Source organism: Marmota monax, unplaced genomic scaffold (assembly GCF_021218885.2).
Source record: "Marmota monax isolate L192 unplaced genomic scaffold, Marmota_monax_Labrador192_F-V1.1 WCK01_AAM20220418_F8-fsc00011, whole genome shotgun sequence".
In the NCBI taxonomy this organism is placed as follows: Eukaryota; Metazoa; Chordata; class Mammalia; order Rodentia; family Sciuridae; genus Marmota; species Marmota monax.
Genome location: NW_026693082.1, coordinates 15,195,902 through 15,217,875, shown reverse-complemented (window position 1 = coordinate 15,217,875; position 21,974 = coordinate 15,195,902). Strand labels below are relative to the sequence as shown.

General features: G+C 37.3%; 1 protein-coding gene across 4 annotated transcripts in view; it reads right to left on the bottom strand.

Annotated features, from left to right (window-relative positions):
- Positions 1-856: 856 nt before the first annotated feature.
- The window catches only part of Nek3 (NIMA related kinase 3), a 30,127-nt gene continuing 9,009 nt past the window's right edge, over positions 857-21,974 (bottom strand). For all 4 annotated transcript variants that reach the window (XM_046454242.2, XM_046454243.2, XM_046454245.2 and 1 more), the window contains exons 5-16: positions 20,506-20,589; positions 17,273-17,340; positions 17,096-17,182; positions 15,762-15,816; positions 13,093-13,293; positions 12,313-12,385; positions 8,528-8,574; positions 6,118-6,220; positions 5,308-5,457; positions 4,350-4,484; positions 2,125-2,251; positions 857-1,654 (exon numbers count right to left, since the gene is read on the bottom strand). In XM_046454242.2, the coding sequence (XP_046310198.1) occupies positions 1,570-1,654; positions 2,125-2,251; positions 4,350-4,484; positions 5,308-5,457; positions 6,118-6,220; positions 8,528-8,574; positions 12,313-12,385; positions 13,093-13,293; positions 15,762-15,816; positions 17,096-17,182; positions 17,273-17,340; positions 20,506-20,589 (1,215 nt within the window). In that variant the 3' untranslated portion in view covers positions 857-1,569. The remainder of the gene's footprint in view (positions 1,655-2,124; positions 2,252-4,349; positions 4,485-5,307; positions 5,458-6,117; positions 6,221-8,527; positions 8,575-12,312; positions 12,386-13,092; positions 13,294-15,761; positions 15,817-17,095; positions 17,183-17,272; positions 17,341-20,505; positions 20,590-21,974) is intronic.

Sequence of the window (21,974 nt, the reverse complement as noted above, 5' to 3'; positions counted from 1 at the left end):
ATAAAATAAAGATATTGTGTCCACCGAAAACTAAAAAATAAATATTAAAAAAATCCTCTATCTAAACAACAACAACAACAAAAAACTATTAAATGCTGAAAAATCTCATCTAAATACAGACACAGGACTAGAAGCTTTGTAAAAATTATCCCTCAATTTTGCATAGTTGTATGTGCAGAATCATACAGTAATTATCACAAAAAATGGTTTATAATCATCACCTGATAATTCCATTCACTTCCTGAAATTTTATTGAAGCAAACAATCCTACAAACCATTGGATTTTCAAAATAATTAATCCAAGACTCATTCAGCCTCTTATACATTCAAGATCCCTTTAATTGATGTTTTGGAAATGTTTATACCCTGGGGCAATGCTAAGATTTGAGATGACTGAGAGCTATAAAATATAGTGTATATGGAAACTGAGGATCTGTAAATACCTTTAAAACTATCTGTGCCTGCCTTAACTTTTTTTTAAGAGAGTAGTGACTACCTCCAAGGAGCTAATCACAATCCACCTCATTCTCCCCATAGCTAATCCTCTGACTGGGTTCTTTTGTATATCCTATAAGAATCTGTATTTAAGGATAACTACCCAGAGCTAGATCTTATTTAAAAACTGCACATATGCTGGGCACTGCAGTGTATGCCTATAATCCCAGCAGCTCAGGAAGCTGAAGCAGGAGGGTTACAAGTTCAAAGCCAGTCTCAGCAACTTAGTGAGGCCCTGAGCAACTCAGTGAGACCCTGTCTCTAAATAAAATACAAATTTGAGGGCTATCTCAGTAGTTAAGTGCCCCTGAATTCAATTCCCAGTACCAAATAAATAAATAAATAAATAAAATCACACACATTATATTCTAAGTAAATGTATTTAGATCTGCAAACCTTGAGGAAATGTGAAAATTGTTATAGTAATAAACACAAGTTGTAGCAACAGGAATAGTTAACATATGAGCTGCTAAAACTATCTATGGTCAGCATCCCCAAGAGGTAGGCATCATTATCCTCATTTTATTTCTTTTTTTTTAATTTATTTTTTTTATTGTTGGTTGTTCAAAACATTACATAGTTCTTGATATATCATATTTCACACTTTGATTCAAGTGGGTTATGAACTCCCATTTTTACCCCATATACAGATTGCAGAATCACATCAGTTACACATCCATTGATTTACATATTGCCATACTAGTGTCTGTTGTGTTCTGCTGCCTTTCCTATCCTCTACTATCCCCCCTCCCCTCCCCTCCCATTATCCTCATTTTATAACTAAGAAAATTTGGGGTCAAAGAAGTTAAGTAATTTCCTACCATCGATCACATTACTAGTTAGTGGTAGAGCTAGCATCCAACCTATGTTCTATAAGATTGCAAAGCTCATACCAGTCTGCTCTACCTTCTCACTTGTGCTCACTCATAGGAGTTCTACATTTTTAAAACTGTGATGCTAATCAGGAGCAATTTTAAGTATTGGCAATTCCCCACTCTTCATTCTATTTCCAAACACGAATTCTTCATTTGAAACATCTCTCCCATGGGACTCCAGCATTCTCTCGGGCAGGCGTTATCCATCGCACACACCCTGCCATTCAGCTCGCTTCCTCAATTCTGACACCCAATCAAGGTCGTCGTCATCTTCCTCAAAGTCCCTATGCAAAAACAATTTGGATGATAAGCCTCTGTATTAAAAGTCAACATGTATTTGTTGAGATGTTCAAAGTAGAACACTATCATATTATTCAAATTTTAAAAAATGAGTTCCATAAGGAATAAGATTGTTGTTAGTTCTCTCAAAAGATCACTTATTTCATTGTTTTAAAACTTTTTTCTCAATGAAAAATCTTATGTATTAAAAAATAACAAATCCTCCAGTACTGAAAACAAAACAAAAAAACAAGTCTAAACTGAAAGATTATATGTGCAAGATTCAGCCAGGAATTCTATAATAAAACTGTAAGGCATTACACATCTCTAACAAAAAGTCAAGATATAAATATTACTGTATGATGAAAAGTAATGTAACAAGTTCCTACTGAATCTGAAATTATAATATGGTGTCTGCAACCATACACTCAGACACCTCCACCAATTAAGGCCTCTGAAGTATATCACAACATACGTGTCTTCTTCATCCAGCCTAGGTTCAAGTCTCTCTGGATCCAAAATGACAGAATTGTGATCTCCATCAACACTGTCTGATACTTCTGTTTCATCAGATAGGGGGCCTTTCAAAAATCCTTCTGAACCTTCAGGGATATGGTAACAGAAAGTAAGTGAACTTATTTATTTTTGAAATGGTGGGGCGGGGGGTGTGTCTTACAATGTTGTTCAGGCTGCCCCGAACTCCTAGACTCAAACAAATCCCTGACTTCAGCCTCCCAAATGCTGGGACTACCAGTTCATACCATAGCACCCAGCTAAGTATGCCAATTTAAACAGTATCTACCCAGCATGATTTTGGTATAAACAGGCCCAGAAAGCATCAGTATGTGGATTAAATTTTAAAATAGTACTTTTTCTAAAAAAATTAAAAAACACCTCAGAAATTCACACTAAAACCCTTCATAAGAATCTATGATAAAGTATTAAGAGATATCTTTGGAAGTTGGATTACAGTTAACTTTATCTTCTTTTGAATTTTCCTCTCCCTAGTTTCACAATGGAGAAGAAGAAAAATAAGGAATTAATGGAAGATCACATGTACACTTGTTATTCTTATTTATTTATTTTACAGTGCTGGGCATGGAACCCAGGGCCTCTTACATGCTAGGAAGGCAAGCTCTTTACCATTGTACCCCAGCCCCCATATATTCTTTTTAACAACACTGCAGATACTGATTACATTTGGACTTTCTGCTCATAGAATAAACGCCTAACATAAAAATGCAGGCTAAATCTTTATAAAATTCATTTCAAAATAGAGAAATGATATGCTTTTCAAACAGTGAATTTCCTAAAATGAAAATTACTTCATCATTGGACCAGGAAAAAAATCCAGTATCTATAATTGCTAAATCAAAACTTATAGTTGCCAAAATAAAAGGTACAGTGAGGGGCTGGGGGTGTAGCTCAGTGGTAGAGCACATGTGCAAGGCCCTAGGTTCCATCCCCAGCACGAAGAAAGGAAAAAAAAAAAAAAAAAGCATTTATAGTTATTAACCTTCCTTGACATCTTTTGCCCACCCACCCACCTCCCCTCAGGGCTTCCATAATATTCTGTGCACAACTCCATCAGAACATGTACACCACAGAATGCTGCACTTCTATAATGCCAGCAACTCAGGAGGCTGAGGCCGGAGAATCTCAAATTAGAGGCTAGTCTCAGCAATTTAGGGAGACTCTGTTTCAAAATAAAAGGACTAAAGACAGTTCAGAAATAGAACACCAGTAGGTTCAATCCCATACTACAAACAAAACAAAATGAAAACCACACATACATTCTTAAATGCAGACCAGACCTTTGGTCTAGATGCCTAAGGGTGGTATTATGAAAGATTATTTTGTATAATTTTAGGAAAAATATCTATAAAAATAATTTTTAAGTCAGATCATAATTAGTCATCATTTTTGAGCTCTATTCACTATAATAAAACTCAAGTACACAACAAAAGAAATCTTGGAGTTGTCACTAAGTAATGATAAATTTGCACGGCAAAAAGGGACTAGTCTTTGGTAGTCTTAGGGATTTAACCCCAGGGGTGTTCCACCACTTAGCTCCACCCTCAGCCTTTTTTTTAGAGACAGGGTCTCACTAAGTTGCTCAAGTGGGCCTTGAACTTGTGATCCTCTGGCCTTAGCCTCTCAAGTTGCTGGGATTACAGGTTTTAAACTGGCCACCATACTAGGCCAAAATGGGACTATTCTTGGGCAGGGATGTAGCTCAGTGGTAGAATGCTTGCTTAGCATATGCAAATCACTGGGTCTGTTCCCCAGCACTACAAAAAACAAACAAACAAACAAACAAACAAACAAACAAAAACAGGGGTGCTATTTGCTTATTAAAATAAGCAAACAAGCAAATAGAAGTAAAGTATTTCTATGAGCATTTTTTAATCACAGCTTAAAACTAGCTAGAAAAGATTCAAGAACACATAAAAATACATTTTTGCAACTTTCTAATAAGAGAGAATGGGGAATTATTACTTTATAGGGATAGCTTCAGTTTGGCAACATAAAGAAAAGCTTTGAAGATTAGTTGCACAACAATGTAAACGTACTTCACATTACTGAATTATAGGCTTAAAATGATTAAGATAGTCAATTTTATGTTATATGTATTTGAGCAAATTTTTTTTTAAAAAAAATGAAAGACATTACTATGATTAGACAGTAGGGAATAATTACCTGGTCTATATATTGTGTACGTTTGAAATGCCAGGCTGAGATCAGCATTGTTAAGGATGTTCAATAGGGTGTCAGGGGTCTCTCTGAGCCACTGCTTACGGGTGTTATTTTCACTATACTTTATTATAGAACCACCTAGTTGTGAAAAGATAAAAATTAGTGCCAAATAAGAAAAAGATTTTCAGCATCTATCTTCCAAACTATTTCTAGAACAGTTAATTGTATTTGACTCTTAGCTAAAATTTCACTCGCCTATATGAGTAGCACTTTGATATGGGATGCCAAATATTCTTCATAGATGGACATAAAATGGTAGCACAGTGAATAACTACTAGAAATTGTTCCATAATAAATAATACTATTCAATCTGACTACAGTTGGTCTTCTGTATCTGAATTTTTAAAAATAATATGCACAGTTACACATTACACAATGTACAAGAATGTAGCAAGCACCAAGAGAACTTATTTACATACAGTTTGTTATGCTCTTCATGGTGGACAACAAGCAAATACCGTTTTTCCTAATAGCTCTGACAGATAACCATTTTTTTTTAAGAGCTAGCTTCAAAAATATTTTTTGAAAAATTAAGTTTGGACTGGGATTCTAATTATAATTAGATGTATTCCATGCTTGTATAAATATATCAAAATAGATTCTAATGTCATGTATAACTAAAAAGAACAAATAAAAATTTTAAAAATTAAGTCTTCACTAAACATGTAGACTTTTTTCATGTCATTTTCCCTAAATAATACCATACGACAACTTATCTTGTGTTAGGTATTGTATTTACATATAATAAGTATCACTTAGAGATTATGTGAAGTATATAGGAGGGTATGTGTAGGTTATATGCAAGTACTATGCCATTTTATATATGGGACTTGTGTATTTGTGAATTTTGGTCTCTGGAACCAATCCCCCATAAATATCAAGGGATGATGACAGCACTAACCTCTATCATCCTCTGCAGTTAAACTGGAGGTGAGTATGGGTGCATTTTCCAAAGCTCTAAGAGTTGTGCTGGGTACATTTTTCTCCCACTGCCGCCTCTGAGGACTTGGTGAACTGCCTTTCATGGAGTGGACTGACAGATTACCTGATTCTAAAATGCAAAAAAGGAGTGCCAAGCATATTATATTATTTATTCATCTACATCTGCACATGTACTCTAATAATGCAGAAATATTTCTTTTCTTTTTCAAACTCAGATCTAGCATCAGTGTTATTTCAAGTCTTAAGGAGCAAAGTAAATGAAAATAAAAATGCAGAAAAGAAATAATCCAAATGATGGATCAACTCAAAATAAATCACTAAAGTAAAATGAATTTAAAAAATAATATGCAGAGAGTTATACATTACATGGTATACAAGAATGAAGCACTAAAAGAACTTGAACAGCTTGTTATATTTTTTATGGTGGACAAATATCAATTTTCCTAAAGGCTCTGAGTGACAAATATGTTTTGTTTTGTTTTTTTTTTCAGTGCTAGGGATTGAACCCAGGGCCCAGGCTTGTTAAGCATATACTCTAACACTGAACTTCACACCCAGTTCTTAATCTCTCTCTCTCTCCTTTTTTTTGGGGGGTGGGGTGGGGTGGGCATGGGTAAGTAACGTAGTCCTGCAACATTAATTACTGAGTGAGCAACTAAATATCTGTATACTTGCTAGTGATACCTAAGACCTACAAACATGAAATTTGGCACCCCTTCTATATTCCCAACTGCCCATATATATAATGATTACAATTTGAATAACTTACCTTTTTTCTCTTTGGTTACTCTCCTAAACGCACTTTCACCCAAATTTGTATTCGTGTTTTCTAAATTGGGATGGTTATACTTTCTACCTTTGTTTTCCTCTTGCTTTAAAAGAAGAATTTTAAAATATTCATTAAACAATGCTTGAATGGCTATGAAAGAGTAAACAAATACACAATGTCAGGTGTTTTCAATATAATCAAAATTTAATGAATCAAAAACCATGAAAGCTGGGTGTATTGGTGCAGGCCTGTAGTCCCAGCTATTTTTATTGATGAAAATAAAAATGAGGCCTGGGGTTGTAGCTCAGTGGTAGACCACTTGCCTAGCATGCATGAGGTACGGGGTTCAATTCTCAGCATTGCATATAAATAAAAGGTTCATTGACAACTAAAAAAATACTTAAAAAAAGGATAATAAAAAAAATTTCAATGTAGTCTGCTGTCCTGGGCTTGATGTACTTTTTTTTTTTTTTTTTTTGATGCTAAGAATTGAACCCAGGGCTTTGTGCATGCAAGGCAAGCACTCTACCACCTGAGCTATATCCCCAGCCCTTGATGTACTATTAAAATGAAGATATCTTACAAAATTAATAGATCTGGGGCTCAGAAAACAATGCCCTGAAGTATGGCACCTTGGCATACTGAGTACTTTGGAAAAAGGCACTGGAAGACTCCAGGAACAGCCTCAGAACCAATGTCTCTCATCATTCCTTTCCTCTTAAAGCAATTTTTAGAACCCAGAATTATTCTTCTGCACAGTGGGTCACAGAAACTGGAACTCCCTTTCCATAAAGCAAGCCATAATCCTAAATCTATTACTCTGACTTTCCCCATCTTTCTATCTTGGAGCTAGCCATAAAGAAATATCCTTTCTCTGATCTACCTTGTCCAATAACCCCCCATTCCTGAGGGGTCCTGTCTCATACCTGGGGGAAGTATAACCAAAGGCCTACAACCAAAGGTCAAGAATAATGTTAATGGACAGGCTTCACTGAATTTCCCCTTCAGTGTATTCCTATTATAATGGTCAGACCCTTTTTGTCCAATCGCATTTCTACATGGATGTCTGAGCTTCATCAAACGTAAGCTAAAAATGGATAGTCACCTGGGTGTTTGACTCTTCACTCTGAAGGCTCTCATGTCACATAAAATTTTGATTAAATTCGTTATCCTTTTCTTGTTAACCTGTCTTTTGTTAGAAGGGTGCTGGCTGTGACCCTTATGACAGGTGAGGAAAGACATCACTCCTTTCTGCACCTCTACTATATATGGTCAAAATATACCCACTTAAATCAATATATTTCCAAATTATCTCACCCCTAGATTTCATGGAGTCTAGTAAAATACTATCTAGCCTTTACTAGGTCTTCATATTTTTTGAGGAGAAATACATATGCAGTGCCTAGACATTCCAGACCCACAGATTTATTATTATTATTCAGGATTGCACTCAGGGGCCCTCAACCACTGACCCACATCCCCAGCCCTATTTTTGTATTGTATTTAGAGACAAGGTTGAGTTGCTCAGTCCCTCATCATTGCTGAGGCTAGCTTTTAACTCGTGATCCTCCTGTCTCAGTCTCCCAAGCCACTGGGATTATAGACATGCACCACCACACCCAGCCAGATTCTCAATTATTTTTTGAATGACTAAATAAACAATAGGGCTTGGCTGGCATATTGAGCTTTCTTCTTCTTATGCAATGGCTGGTATTCAGACTTCTCTTCCCACACATCTAGGGGACACAAACATCTCTATCACTTCACAGTTGAGGTTCACCATAGCACTGATTTTAAAGCCCACCTCCTAAACACACCGGAATCCCAGAGAAGCAAAAGATCAAATTAAATTGGGGAGGGGCAGATATTAACTGCCCCCTAAAGAGTTCAATCTTTCTCCCCATCGTGAATCACTGCTCTCTGCTCCTATAGCAGCGTCAAATTTCTGCCTGGGGCCACTCAGCACTGCCCAGAGCTGGCCTACAGGTCACTCTCATTATACCTCAAGTCTCCCATTACCTAACTTGCTTTCTGGCCATTCTGCCATTTTGTTTACATGCTGTGCCTTTTTCATTTTGCGGACCCACACTGATGTGTCCACTGTAGCTGGTACAGTCACATGATCCACAGTGATGCTTCAGTCAACAATGGGCTGCATATGCAACAGTGATCCCCTAATGCCGCAGTCTGGCTGGGCACAAAATCACGAGCCACTCAAGCAGGAACAAACTTTATTTTTTGAAACTGCCGCCAATGTCCGCTATGCGCCCGGGAAGATTTTCGATCCACCCACGCGGCCTCCTCCCGGACCCTCAGAGAGAGCTCCTCCCCTGGAACTCCCTCCTACTGTACTTCCCCAACCAATGGGAACTCTCCAGCCCCCACATACATTTAATTTTGAAGCACTTACCATCAGGTTCGTTTCATCTCCCAAAGCTATCATGATTCTGATAGGATCTAGTTAAAAAGAAAAAGTAGAAAGAAAGAAAGCACAAGAAGGCTTATCATATTAAGTTTCCTGCATGAAGTTTGAGAAAAATGAGGGTTTTAAAATCAAAGAGCCAAAGCATTAGCCTCAACAGGGAAACAACCTTTAATTCTCTGGTAACACACCTCAATTGTTTAAAGAAGGCTTCTGCTATTTTATTCCTAATATCATGAAAATCTCAAAGTTAAGAGATATCACTATTCACTTATGGCTATTCATTTCTGCAGGAAGAGGTAATATACTCTGCACACTTGAAGGTCATCATCCTCCTTTGCACATGCCACATAATGGAGTCTGTATTCTTGAGAGTGGCAGGTGGAACAGGTACCCATTACAAGAAGTGAGATGCTTTATTCACTCTCAAGGGAAAAAGCAGAAGTCAGGAAGAACTCTGGCAACCAATGCCTTTGGTAGGGACTGCTCCTGGTTTATTTTCCTCCAGCAATTCACGTACCTAATTCACTCAACATTTTAAAAATTGCTATTGAACATCTATGATGACAGGCACTGAGAACATAAGAGTGAGCCCGTTCCCCTCGATCCCTGCCCTCACATTCCATCTCACTGTTCAGGCCTCACTACCTACAGAAATGGCACTGACAGATGGTCTCATTATGGTGACACATCTCCGAATCCCTTTATTCCTCTTTTTTGAGGAATTGTGAAAACTATACTTTTTCCAAACAACTTCTTCATCTGTTTTTTCTTATTCAGTATTTTCCACTATCCTGGGATGTGAACAAAAGGTACAAAATAATACTGAAAGTAAAATTAACACCAAAGCAAACTGGTAAAACAAAGGTAACTGGTACTCTTCAGAAAAGGGGAAAAGGTTCAATTATAAGACTTCAGGGTTTGTGTCTGCGACATTACAATTTATATATTTTGGTTTTTATCCATGGTTCCTGGCTCACAACTCCCATGGCTTGTTTTATTTCCTAAACAGCTAGAACAATGACTATATTTTCTGTTAAAGTATTTAGCCTTTTTTTTTCTTGCTTCCTCAAGAAGGATGGTAATGTTGGAGTACTTTAGGCCTCTGAAAGCAAAATCTCTCTCTGATCTTTTCCTGGGTTCCTTTTCTCTGCTCTATTTCTCCCAAAGGCAGGCTTTAGAAACTAGAATTTCTCTTCCCCAAGGTGAGTCATAGAAATTAATAATATACTCTAATTTTCCTTTCTGTCTTAGAGCTGACCATAAAGAAATTCTCTGATCTTTCTTGTGGATAGTTAGATCATAAGACCTTCATTTCAGTGAGGTATGGTGGCATGTGCCTGAAATCCTAGCCACTTGGGAGTCTGAGACAGGAGGATCTCAAGTTCAAGGCCAGCCTCAGCAACTTAGCAAGGCCCTTTCTCAAGATAAAAAGGGTGGGGGATGTAGCCCAGTGGTAAAGTGTCCATGGTTTAAATCCCCAATACCAAACGAAATAAATAAAAAAGCCAGACCCCCATTTCAGAAGGGGTTTTGCCTCACACCCAGGAAGAAGGAATGTGCATAGAGAGGCCAAGAAGAATATGGACAGGCCCAGCTGAGTGCCCCCGCTCAGCCAAATGGCATTAGATCATACTTCTTTTATCCAATTGCATTTTGACACAGTTGCCCAGGTTTCTATCTTATCTATATAATGAAGTCTCTAGAAACCCCCAAAAGGACAGGGTTGGGAGAGCGTCTAGAGAGCTGAACATCTGGAGGCTCACAGGAAGGTGGAAAACTCACCCCTATGCCTGGAGGATGCACCCAACTCCATGTATACAGAATCTCCTGTGCCTCGAGGTCTTCCAGACACTGCCTGTGTATCTCTTCATCTGGCTCTTTATGTGAATCTTTTAAAATATTCTTTTATAACAAAGTGCTAAACCTAAATATTTCCCCTGAGTTCTGTAAGCCATGGCAGCAAATTAATCAAGCCTAAAGAAGGGGTCATGGGAACCCCAATTTGTAGCCGGTTGATCAGAAGTCCCAGAGGCTCATACTTTGTACCAATGTCTAAAGCAGGGTCAATTTGGGGGACTGAGAAATGACAGGTAGACAACCTGTGGGAAATGACAGGTGGACAGTATCAGAATTGAACTGAATTAGAGGACACTCAGCTGATGTCTGCTGCAGAATTGATTGTTTGCTTGCAGGTGGGAGAAGAAAGCTCTACACAATTTGGGAATGCAGAAATGATCTAGGTTATGAGTATGTAGTATGAGAAAATGGATTGGATTCTCCTCTATAGCCTCATAACATCCTTCCAAAACATTTAAAAGCTAACTTTCAGAAAACAGAACTGTTTTGGATGCTGGGTATGTGGCTCAGTGTAGACAGAGCACTTTTCTAGCATGCTCAGAGCTCTGGATTCAATCGCAGGTACCACAAAAACAAAACAGTTTTCAAATGTTTCTTCTGCAGCATGTACAACTATGATAAATCTGGGCACAGTGGCACATACCTGTAATCCCAGGGACTTGGGAGGCTGAGGCAGAAGGATTGCAAGTTCAAAGCCAGCCTCAGCAACTTGGCGAGGTTCTAAGAAACTTAGCTAGCTGGTACCTCAAAATTAAAAATAAAAAGGGCTGGGGGTGTAGCTTAGGGTTAAGTACCCTAGGGTTCAATCCCTTGTTAAAAAACAACAAAAACCTGATTAAAAAAAAGGCCCATGGCTGGTAGGAGGGTTGCAGCATGTCCCACCAGGGGGGTGGTCTAAACTTCTTAACTCTTCTTTCTTACTCTATTCTATTCTCTCTTCATATCTATTATCTCTGTTGGACTTCTTCAGAAGGAAGTCACTGATGATAAATGCAAAGGAATAAAAATTGCTTTGAAAAACTTTGGAGATGATAAGTTCCAAAGGGACAATAAATTCTATTGGATACTTGCTCAGGATAATCATAGATGTATGAACATTTTATGCAACCACTACGTAGATGGTTCCTAATTTTTGAAAAGGCTCTAGGTTTTATTTATTATTTTTAATTAATACATTTTTTAAGAGAAGTTTTAAGTTCACAGCAAAACCGAGTGGGAAGTATACATCCCTCTTGTTCCCACACATGCACCACCCCCTCTACCCCAGCATCCCACTGCCCCTGGCATTTGTTACCACTGATAAACCTACACCAACATCACTACCACCCAAGGTCACAGTTTACAGCACAAAAGGCTCTACTTCTGAAAAGCCCCTTTACATGATGGTCCTTTAGAAACTTGAGGACACCTTTTCCTATAAGATTAGCATCATATTTTCAAAAGGGAGAGACCTTCTGCCTGACCCATAGTCTTCCACACCACCCTAAACCAGGGTAAATAAAATACTAATAATGAAACAGACAATAATACTTCCATCACTAAACTATCCCAAGTAGACTTTTTTTTAATCCCTGGAAAATTAAAGGCCAGTATAAGATTCAGTAGTGGATTATGTCTGAAGAAGCAAAAAGTAAATTTTGATTTAAGGAATATCTTTGAAAATTATTTCTAATAGCATGAAAATTACATTTTTCTTTTCCCTTTTTACTATATTTTTAAGAGTACTTAAAAATAACTTTTCCAGGGGCTGCAGTTATAGCTCAGTGGTAGAGTGCTTGCCTCACACGTGTGAGGCACTGGGTTCCATCCTCAGCACCACATAAAAATAAATGAATAAAATAAAAGTATTGTGTCCATCTACAACTAAAAAAAAAATTTTTTAAATAATAAAATAATTTTCCCAAAATCCTTACCATTTTTTCTCGGTGTATTATGCTTACACATTTTGGTTTCATCTAATATTTGTTCTCCATATTCAGTGATGATCTGAAATTTAAAGTTGAGAATTTAAAGATCTGAAAGACACTTTTCTTTAGACACTGCCATCGTGTCATTTCTTTTTCTACTTTTTCTTTTTTGGTACTGGGGACTGAACTCAGCTACATTCCCAGTCCTTCTTAAATTTTATTTTGAGACAGAATTTCACTAAGTTGCAGAATATGGCTTCAAACTTAAGATCCTCCTGCCTTCACCTCCTGAGTAGCTAGGATTATAGGTGTGTGCCACTGTGCCCAACCTGTTATTGTTATTTAATCATTAACATGCTTTAGCACAAGAATATTTAAAAGTAAAAAAAAAAAAAAATGCCATTTATGAGTACATATAACAGTGGTTGAGTGCACAGATCAGTGGTAGAGCATGTGCTTAGCATACCCAAAGTCCTAGATTTGATTCCCCAGTACCAAAAAATATAAAATTAAAATTTAAAAAATTAAAGTACATATAATTAAGATAGACAAATATAGATATTTACATGTATCTAGAAAAAGATCTGGAAGGATATGTAAACTATAACGGTGACTATTCTTTGGGAATAGCATTCTGGGAGGGAGAAGAAGAGGGAAAGAAAATCTTATATTTTTAATATACTTTTGAGTTATTTGAATTTTTACAGGCAAGTAATTGTTTAAAAGATAACAAAACCATTTTACCATCCACTTGAAAAGTGTTCAGTCAAGCAAACCATATCCTACCTCAGGGGATAAGCACTTCTGAACCAGCCGAGCTAAACTGCCTCTGGAGAGCAGAGTGGTAGCTGACGGGCGCTGTGAGGGATTCCTTTTAAACATCTGCTTCACAAGGTATTGAAGCTCATAGGAATAATGAGATGGCAGTGGGCGGATGGACCCTTGACATATTTTGAGGATAAGACTTTTCCAACTGTTTGCCTGAAACTGAAAAGTAAAAACTGAACTTTAAAAGTAGATATAGGGAAGAAAATAGAAACTACCAGATGAATTGAATTCATATGCACATGAATTATTTTAGTTTGATAAATGACCTGCTGTCTGGTCATTTTTTCTGTCTAGAGGTGGCCTTAAGATACAATTCTACAATATGATGATGGTTTAGTAGAATGGTAAACATGAAAAGGAAAAAAAATTCCCCACCTAGAGAAAGGTTTTCCATCAGTGTCTGTTTTGGGTACTTTATTATAATAATCTGTAAGTTCTTGCACATACACATTTGTACTATATATGAAAATCAAAGCGATACAGACATATGGCTTTTTAAAAGTTAAATGCTACTAATGGACTTATAATAAGAATAATATTACTTGCCCTATCCTTTCCCAGAAATCCCCTGGCTCACTTCATAGTGACAAGCACTTCAAACGTGTCCAGGTTTGTCTTTTTCCACTGCAAAATCCTTTTTACCATTCAAGTCATTAAAGCAGCTATCAGAGTTTGACAAGTCACAGAGTGGAATAGGAAATGACATACTAGAATAACATTTGAAAAGTTTTCAGGGATTGGGGGTGGTACAGTGCTCACCGAGCATGCCCAAGGCCCCGTGTTCCATCCCCAGCACCAAAAAAAGGTTTTCAATATACATTATAATAAATATATTAGAGCTAACATTAGATATCAACCTTTGTAGCTTATGTAAAAACATTCGCCATTCTGCCTTGAAAGTGTTTTACAATAATAATAATAATAATACAAGTAAAGAAGTGATAAAAGGTCTAAGGGTGTAGTTTAGTAGAGTGGTTGCCTAGCATGTGTGAGGCCTTGGGTTCAATCCCAGCACTGCAAAAAACAAACACTAGTGCCCAAGAAATGTGCAGAGATTTTAATTCAATTAACCTGGACAGGGAACCAGCATTGTTATGGGTTCCTCAAGTTGTTCTCACTGTGCAGCCATCTTTGGAAATCATTTGTACTCAAGAAAGGTGGCCTCTGGGTAACAGTGCATGTCTTCAGTTTGAGTTACTCTCATCTTGAAGTGCTGATGGGTTGTTTTCAGCCACTCACTCTTCCGACCTCTAAGTGTTCTCCAGTACATCTATAAAAAGTTTCAATCTGTGCCCCAAGAACAATTTGTTTCTATGTTAAGACCTAATAGGGATCAACTCCATGACTACTGTTCTATGTAATAAACTACTGCTGAACAAGTTACTTAATTTGTTTTTAACTTCTTTTTTTGTTACATTACTACTTAAAATATCTAGAAAACATACATATTAGGGCAAAGTCTATTCCCATTTTTTAGGAAGTGCTATGATAGGAAAAACCTAACTACAAAAAGATGAGTATTAAAAGGGTACAGTAACTCTGGAAACAGGTTGGGGGGTTCCTCAAAAAGCTAAACAATCATACGACCTACAATTCCACTCTTCAGTATATACCTCAAAAAATAGAATCTGGAATTTTGAATTCTAACAGATAACGGTTTACCCATTTCATTCCAGAGTTATTCACAATAGCTAAAAGGTATAAACAACCCATATGTCCATCAACAGAAGAGGAAAAAAACAGAAAAAAAACAAAACATATACACATAATGGAATATTATTCAACCATAAAAAGGAATGGAATTCTCACACATGCTACAACATGGAAGCTCCTTGAGAACATTATGCCAAGGGAAATAAAGCAGACACAAAAGGACAGATACTGTATAATTCCACTTACAGGAACTATCTAGAACAGGCACCTTCATAGAGACAGAAAGTAGAAGTTAATAAGAGCTGAGGGAGAAATGAGAGTTTGATTTAAAATGTACAGAATTTCAGTTTTGCAAACAGTGATAACTGTACTATATTGTGACTATAATTAATGACACTGAATTGTATGCTTAAAATGGTTAGAACTACAAATTTTATATAAGTTAAAAAATGATAAAAAGAAGGAAAGAAGCCAGGCACCCTATTATGTGCTTCTAACCCCAGTGACTCGGGACAGAGAGGCAGGAAGATCACAAATTTGATGTCAGTCTTAGCAACTTAAGACCCTGTCTCAAAAAAAAAAAAAAAAAAAAAAGTGGTGTGTGTGTGTGGGGTACTAGGGATGTAGCTCAGTGATAAATGGTAAAGCATAAGCATCCCTGGGTTCCTCTTCCTCCTCAGTGGTAAAATGTCCCTTTGGGGATGGGGAAGAGAAGAAGAGGAGGAGGGGAAGGGGGACGGGAGGGAGGAGGAAAAAAGAAAAACTATATATAGAACTACAGAAACTAAACATTGACATTTTATTAGAATATAGTATAAAGGGACTCAAGGCAAAGATAATAACAAAGGCAACATGAAACTTTCCATAATGAATTCACCCTAGGGAAGCAAACTGCCTGCTGGAACTGGGCATATTACTTAGGACTTAGCCAGATACGACAGCAAGAGGCCATTTGTTTTGTACAGCATACTTACTGGATGCTTAAGGGTACAGAGTTCATACAGAATGCATCCCAAGGACCAGATGTCACTGGAAGCATAAAGAAACAATATAACAAGTGGGTTATGATATATATGAAAATATATACATTTTCTAATAACAAAAAATGAAAAATTCTCCTACTTTTAATAAGACTAAATATCACAAGTAATTCTTAGGTATTAAAACGATCAAGTATTTTGTTCTACTGCTTAGAAACTTTCTAAGAGTAACGCTCACAATAAAGCTCTCTGTTCCTCAAACCCAGGCCTCTAAGTCAAAGTGATAAGATACCACTGCAGCAGCATTTGGGAATTCAGGAGCAAGAAAGAATATCTGTGGACTCCAATTATCACATTTAGAAGGACCCTGAAGATATCTAGGGCAGCTTCCAGGAGACCACCCTGTGAGCAGCACCAGCCCACGAGGGCTTCTCCTGACAGGCAGCTCTCTTCCTCAGCGCAGTGGGACAGCGCTAAAGGATCAAGTTCTTATTTATCAAAACCTGAAAATGTGTCTGCCGGGAACTCTCTCCACCCACAGACTTAACTGTGTTCCAAAATGAAGAGGAAAAGACTACTCATTCTCCCACAAAGTGGCTCGTCAGAATCAGAGGAGCCCTACAGTTGGCCCTTATCCTGCTTCCTCACACTAAGCATCTCCAGCTTCCTCCATCTCTCCCGCCAGCTAAATCCCCAATACCTCTACAATACTCTTTATTTTAACTAGTTCTCTATCTACGGTTTCTCTCAACATTTTTTGGTAAATTGCAAATCTACGGAAAAGTTGCAGATGCCCACCTGCTTTAACCTGGGGTCCCCGATCATGAACAGTTGTCATGTTTAGGTCCAGCATTCCTTTCCTCTATTTATCTCAATCTCTTGAAAAAAGGTTGTAGATATCAGATACTTAAATACCAGAACATGTCTAAACATGTCTGCATGTATCTTTGAAGAGCAAGGACACACCTCTCATATACACGGAGTTGTTTTCATGTCCAAGCCATTTAAACTTAAGTTAATGATATTATCTAAAATTTAGCCCATACTCACATTTTCCCGATTGTCCCAAAAAAAATCCCTTGAGAGCTGTTTTGTTCCCAATTCAGTAAACTTCTACTCATTTTTTTTTCCCCCTGTGGTGCTGAGAATCAAACAGAGGCCTTACACATGTTATGCAAAGGTTCTACTATTAAGCTGCTTTTTAGTTTTAAAAAACCAATATATTCCATGCATCTGCTTTCAAGTAGCACCTGACTCTGGCATCATTTGTGGGCTATAAAACCTGTGACCAAATGGTCACCCTTCCCCCAAATAAGTACACCACTTACCTTTTATTGTTATAAGGCAAGTTTTCCCAAATTTCTGGAGGCACATAATAAGGTGTTCCCACGTATGTACAAGCAAATGCCATGGGACTAAAACAATAAACAGGCAAAGAACAATTAAAGAGTATTCCTGAAAATGGATGTTTTGATTATTGCTACTATAACACAATAGAGACCTACTTGGAGAGAAGACGTGCAGATCCAAAATCGCCCAATTTCACTTTTCCATTTTGGGTGAGGAAGACATTCTGCATTGAAAAAGAAGAACTTAGATTATGTCTCCTGTCATTCAAACATAGGGCAGAGTTCTTCAGAGAAGCTATCTTCCTGAGTCTTCCTGAGTCCCCCAAGTGGACTAAAGTGGAATCCTTCTTGATAGCTTAAATATTCTAACCACAAAAAAAGCAAATGAGGGGCTGGGGATGTGGCTCAAGATGGGCTGGGGATGTGGCTCAAGAGGTAGCGCGCTCGCCTGGCATGTGTGCGGCCCAGGTTCGATCCTCAGCACCACATACAAACAAAGATGTTGTGTCCGCCGAAAACAAAAATAAATAAATAAATAAATGATCAAGTAGGATTCATCCCTGGGATGCAAGGCTGGTTCAATATATGGAAATCAATAAATGTTATTCACCACATCAATAGACTTAAAAATAAGAACCATATGATCATCTCGATAGATGCGGAAAAAGCATTCGACAAAGTACAGCATCCCTTTATGTTCAAAACTCTAGAAAAACTAGGGATAACAGGAACATACCTCAATATTGTAAAAGCAATCTATGCTAAGCCTCAGGCTAGCATCATTCTGAATGGAGAGAAACTGAAGGCATTCCCTCTAAAATCTGGAACAAGACAGGGATGCCCTCTCTCACCACTTCTGTTCAACATAGTTCTCGAAACACTGGCCAGAGCAATTAGACAGACGAAAGAAATTAAAGGCATAAAAATAGGAAAAGAAGAAATTAAATTATCACTATTTGCAGATGATATGATTCTATATCTAGCAGACCCAAAAGGCTCTACAAAGAAACTATTGGAGCTAATAAATGAATTCAGCAAAGTGGCAGGATTTAAAATCAACACGCATAAATCAAAGGCATTCCTGTATATCAGCGACAAATCCTCTGAAATGGAAATGAGGACAACCACTCCATTCAAAATATCTTCAAAAAAAATAAAATACTTGGGAATCAACCTAACAAAAGAGGTGAAAGACTTATACAATGAAAACTACAGAACCCTAAAGAGAGAAATAGAAGAAGATCTTAGAAGATGGAAAAATATACCCTGTTCATGGATAGGCAGAACTAACATCATCAAAATGGCGATATTACCAAAAGTTCTCTATAGGTTTAATGCAATGCCAATCAAAATCCCAACGGCATTTCTTGTAGAAATAGAGAAAGCAATCATGAAATTCATATGGAAAAATAAAAGACCCAGAATAGCAAAAACAATGCTAAGCAAGAAGTGTGAATCAGGCGGTATAGCGATACCAGATTTCAAACTATACTACAGAGCAATAGTAACAAAAACAGCATGGTACTGGTACCAAAACAGGCGGGTGGACCAATGGTACAGAATAGAGGACACAGAAACCAATCCACAAAACTACAACTATCTTATATTTGATAAAGGGGCTAAAAGCATGCAATGGAGGAAGGATAGCATCTTCAACAAATGGTGCTGGGAAAACTGGAAATCCATATGCAACAAAATGAAACTGAATCCCTTTCTCTCGCCATGCACAAAAGTGAATTCAAAATGGATCAAGGAGCTTGATATCAAATCAGAGACGCGCCGTCTGATAGAAGAAAAAGTTGGCTACGATCTACATTCGGTGGGGTCGGGCTCCAAATTCCTCAATAGGACACCCATAGCACAAAAGTTAATAACTAGAATCAACAAATGGGACTTACTCAAACTAAAAAGTTTTTTCTCAGCAAAAGAAACAATAAGAGAGGTAAATAGGGAGCCTACATCCTGGGAACAAATCTTTACTCCTCACACTTCAGATAGAGCCCTAATATCCAGAGTATACAAAGAACTCAAAAAATTAGACAATAAGAGAACAAACAACCCAATCAACAAATGGGCCAAGGACCTGAACAGACACTTCTCAGAGGAGGACATACAGTCAATCAACAAGTACATGAAAAAATGCTCAACATCTCTAGCTGTCAGAGAAATGCAAATCAAAACCACCCTAAGATACCATCTCACTCCAGTAAGATTGGCAGCCATTAGGAAGTCAAACAACAACAAGTGCTGGCGAGGATGTGGGGAAAAGGGTACACTTGTACATTGCTGGTGGGACTGCAGATTGGTGCAGCCAATTTGGAAAGCAGTATGGAGATTTCTTGGAAAGCTGGGAATGGAGCCACCATTTGACCCAGCTATTCCCCTTCTTGGTCTATTCCCTAAAGACCTAAAAAGAGCATGCTACAGGGACACTGCTACATCGATGTTCATAGCAGCACAGTTCACAATAGCAAGACTGTGGAACCAACCTAGATGCCCTTCAATAGACGAATGGATAAAAAAAATGTGGCATTTATACACAATGGAGTATTACTCTGCATTAAAAAATGACAAAATCATAGAATTTACAGGGAAATGGATGGCATTAGAGCAGATTATGCTAAGTGAAGCTAGCCAATCCCTAAATAATAAGTGCCAAATGTCTTCTTTGATATAAGGAGAGTAACTAAGAACAGAGTAGGGAGGAAGAACAGGAGAAGAAGATTAACATTTAACAGGGATGAGAGGTGGGAGGGAAAGGGAGAGAGAAGGGAAATTGCATGGTAATGGAAGGAGACCCTCAGGGTTATACAGTGGAGGGGGTAGAGAGAGAGGAGGGGAGGGGAGGGGAGAGGTGGGGAGGGGGGAGGGTGGAGGATGGGAAAGGCAGGGGAGCACAACAGACACTAGTATGGCAATTTGTAAATCAATGGATGTGTAACTGATGTGATTCTGCAATCTGTGTATGGGGTGAAGGTGGGAGTTCATAACCCACTTGAATCAAAGTGTGGAATATGATATGTCAAGAAATTTGTAATGTTTTGAACAACCCACAATAAAAAATTTAAAAAAAATAAATAAAAAAAATAAAAAGCAAATGAGGTTATGGATATGTGAATAAACTTGGTTTAATCACTTCACAATTTTTACACATATCAAAACATCATGTTGTACACTATAAATACATATTAATTTTATTTGTCAATTTTACCCTAATAAAGCTGGGGGAATTTTTAAATTAAAAAATTAAATATAAGTAAATAAATATTAGGCTGACAAATATTTCTAAACTAAACATGTCTTAAAAGAAAATGAATGACAGAAAAAAGATAATGAAATAGGGTTTTTTTGTTTGTTTGTTTTCAAATCTAGAAATGGATTCTACTCACTTTGGACTTGATATCTCTGTGTAGCACACGTTTCTTGTGAATATGGTTTACTCCAAGGCACATTTGTGTAAACCAATTAAGTATCTGTAAGAAAAAAAGTATGCAAACTCTGCAAAAATGTAATAACTGGTTCATGTTAACCCAAAATTCCAAGAATCACCTCTAGGCCTTTCTTGACCAGAATTTTACATATGAGTACAGAACTCATGAAAATTACTTGGGTCAACTACATTTCAGTATTACTTAGAGAAATTCAGAAAAGCTGAGATTCCCATCTTCTATCACCTTACATATGATCCAAATAGCTATTTTAATGAAACTTCTACCATATTTTTCTCTCATTTAATCAGATAAAAGTATTTCTTAAATGTATATCTAAATATATAGTTCATCATTAAGAAATGAATGTGTTGGTTGGGAGTATAACTCAGTGGTACAACACTTGCCTAGAATGTGCAAGGTGCTAGCTCAATTCCCATTCCCCCCCCCCCCACACACACACAAACATATACACATGCACATACACACTATAGTTTTTCTAGTATAATCATTGTTTATGTTGGATTTTCATTTACTTTTTCAGGATATTAATATGATGACATTAAATAATTTCATTATGTTACAAACAATTCATTGAGATCAACATTTTCTGCTTATAAATCCCAGTCCCAGAATTTCCAAGTGCTTTGGAGGCCTATGATTAAATGTCAAACTAATTTTTCTTTTCTTTTTGCTATAGAGATTCATCCACTCAAAGCCATGGTTGACCTCCTTTCGTGGAACCCATGTTAATAGGAACCTATATTAATAATATAACTTTTAAATGAAGAATATTTATATACTTTCAACGGTTATAATCTAAATAAAACTAAGTCCCATTGAAGCTATTTACTTAAATATGTTCTTTAACCAATTCGTTACAAATTGGTTAGAACATAATAACCCAAAGTATATTGTCTTGGCATGATGAATGCTTTGAACCAAAGAAAGGGGTTCAGAAAACAAGATCTTTCTGATCTTCTCCTGCCCTTATTTCTCCGGCTCCCCTTTTCCCTCCAAGACAGCCACAGAAACCAAAATTCCTCCTCCCCAAAACCAGCCATAAAACCTAGAAATATTATTCTAATCTTCTCCCATATGTAAAAGCTGCTCATAAAGAAATTCTCTGACCTACCTTGTCTGAAAGTAGATTAAACACCCTCATTCTAGAAGGGTTCCTGTCCTACACCTGGAAGGAAGGAATACCACAGCGAGAGGCCAAAAAAAACCAGACCGACAGGCCTAAAGGGAATAGACTATTAGATAGTTATGTAATAGAAATAGTCTATTACCATCAATTTAGTTATACCCTTTTGTCCAATCACATTTCTACATGGCTGTCCATGCTTCATTGAATCTAAGCATAAAAATGAGAGTGTACTCTGGGTGTTTGGGTCTTCATTTTAGAAGGCTCAAGTTGAAAAATCAGC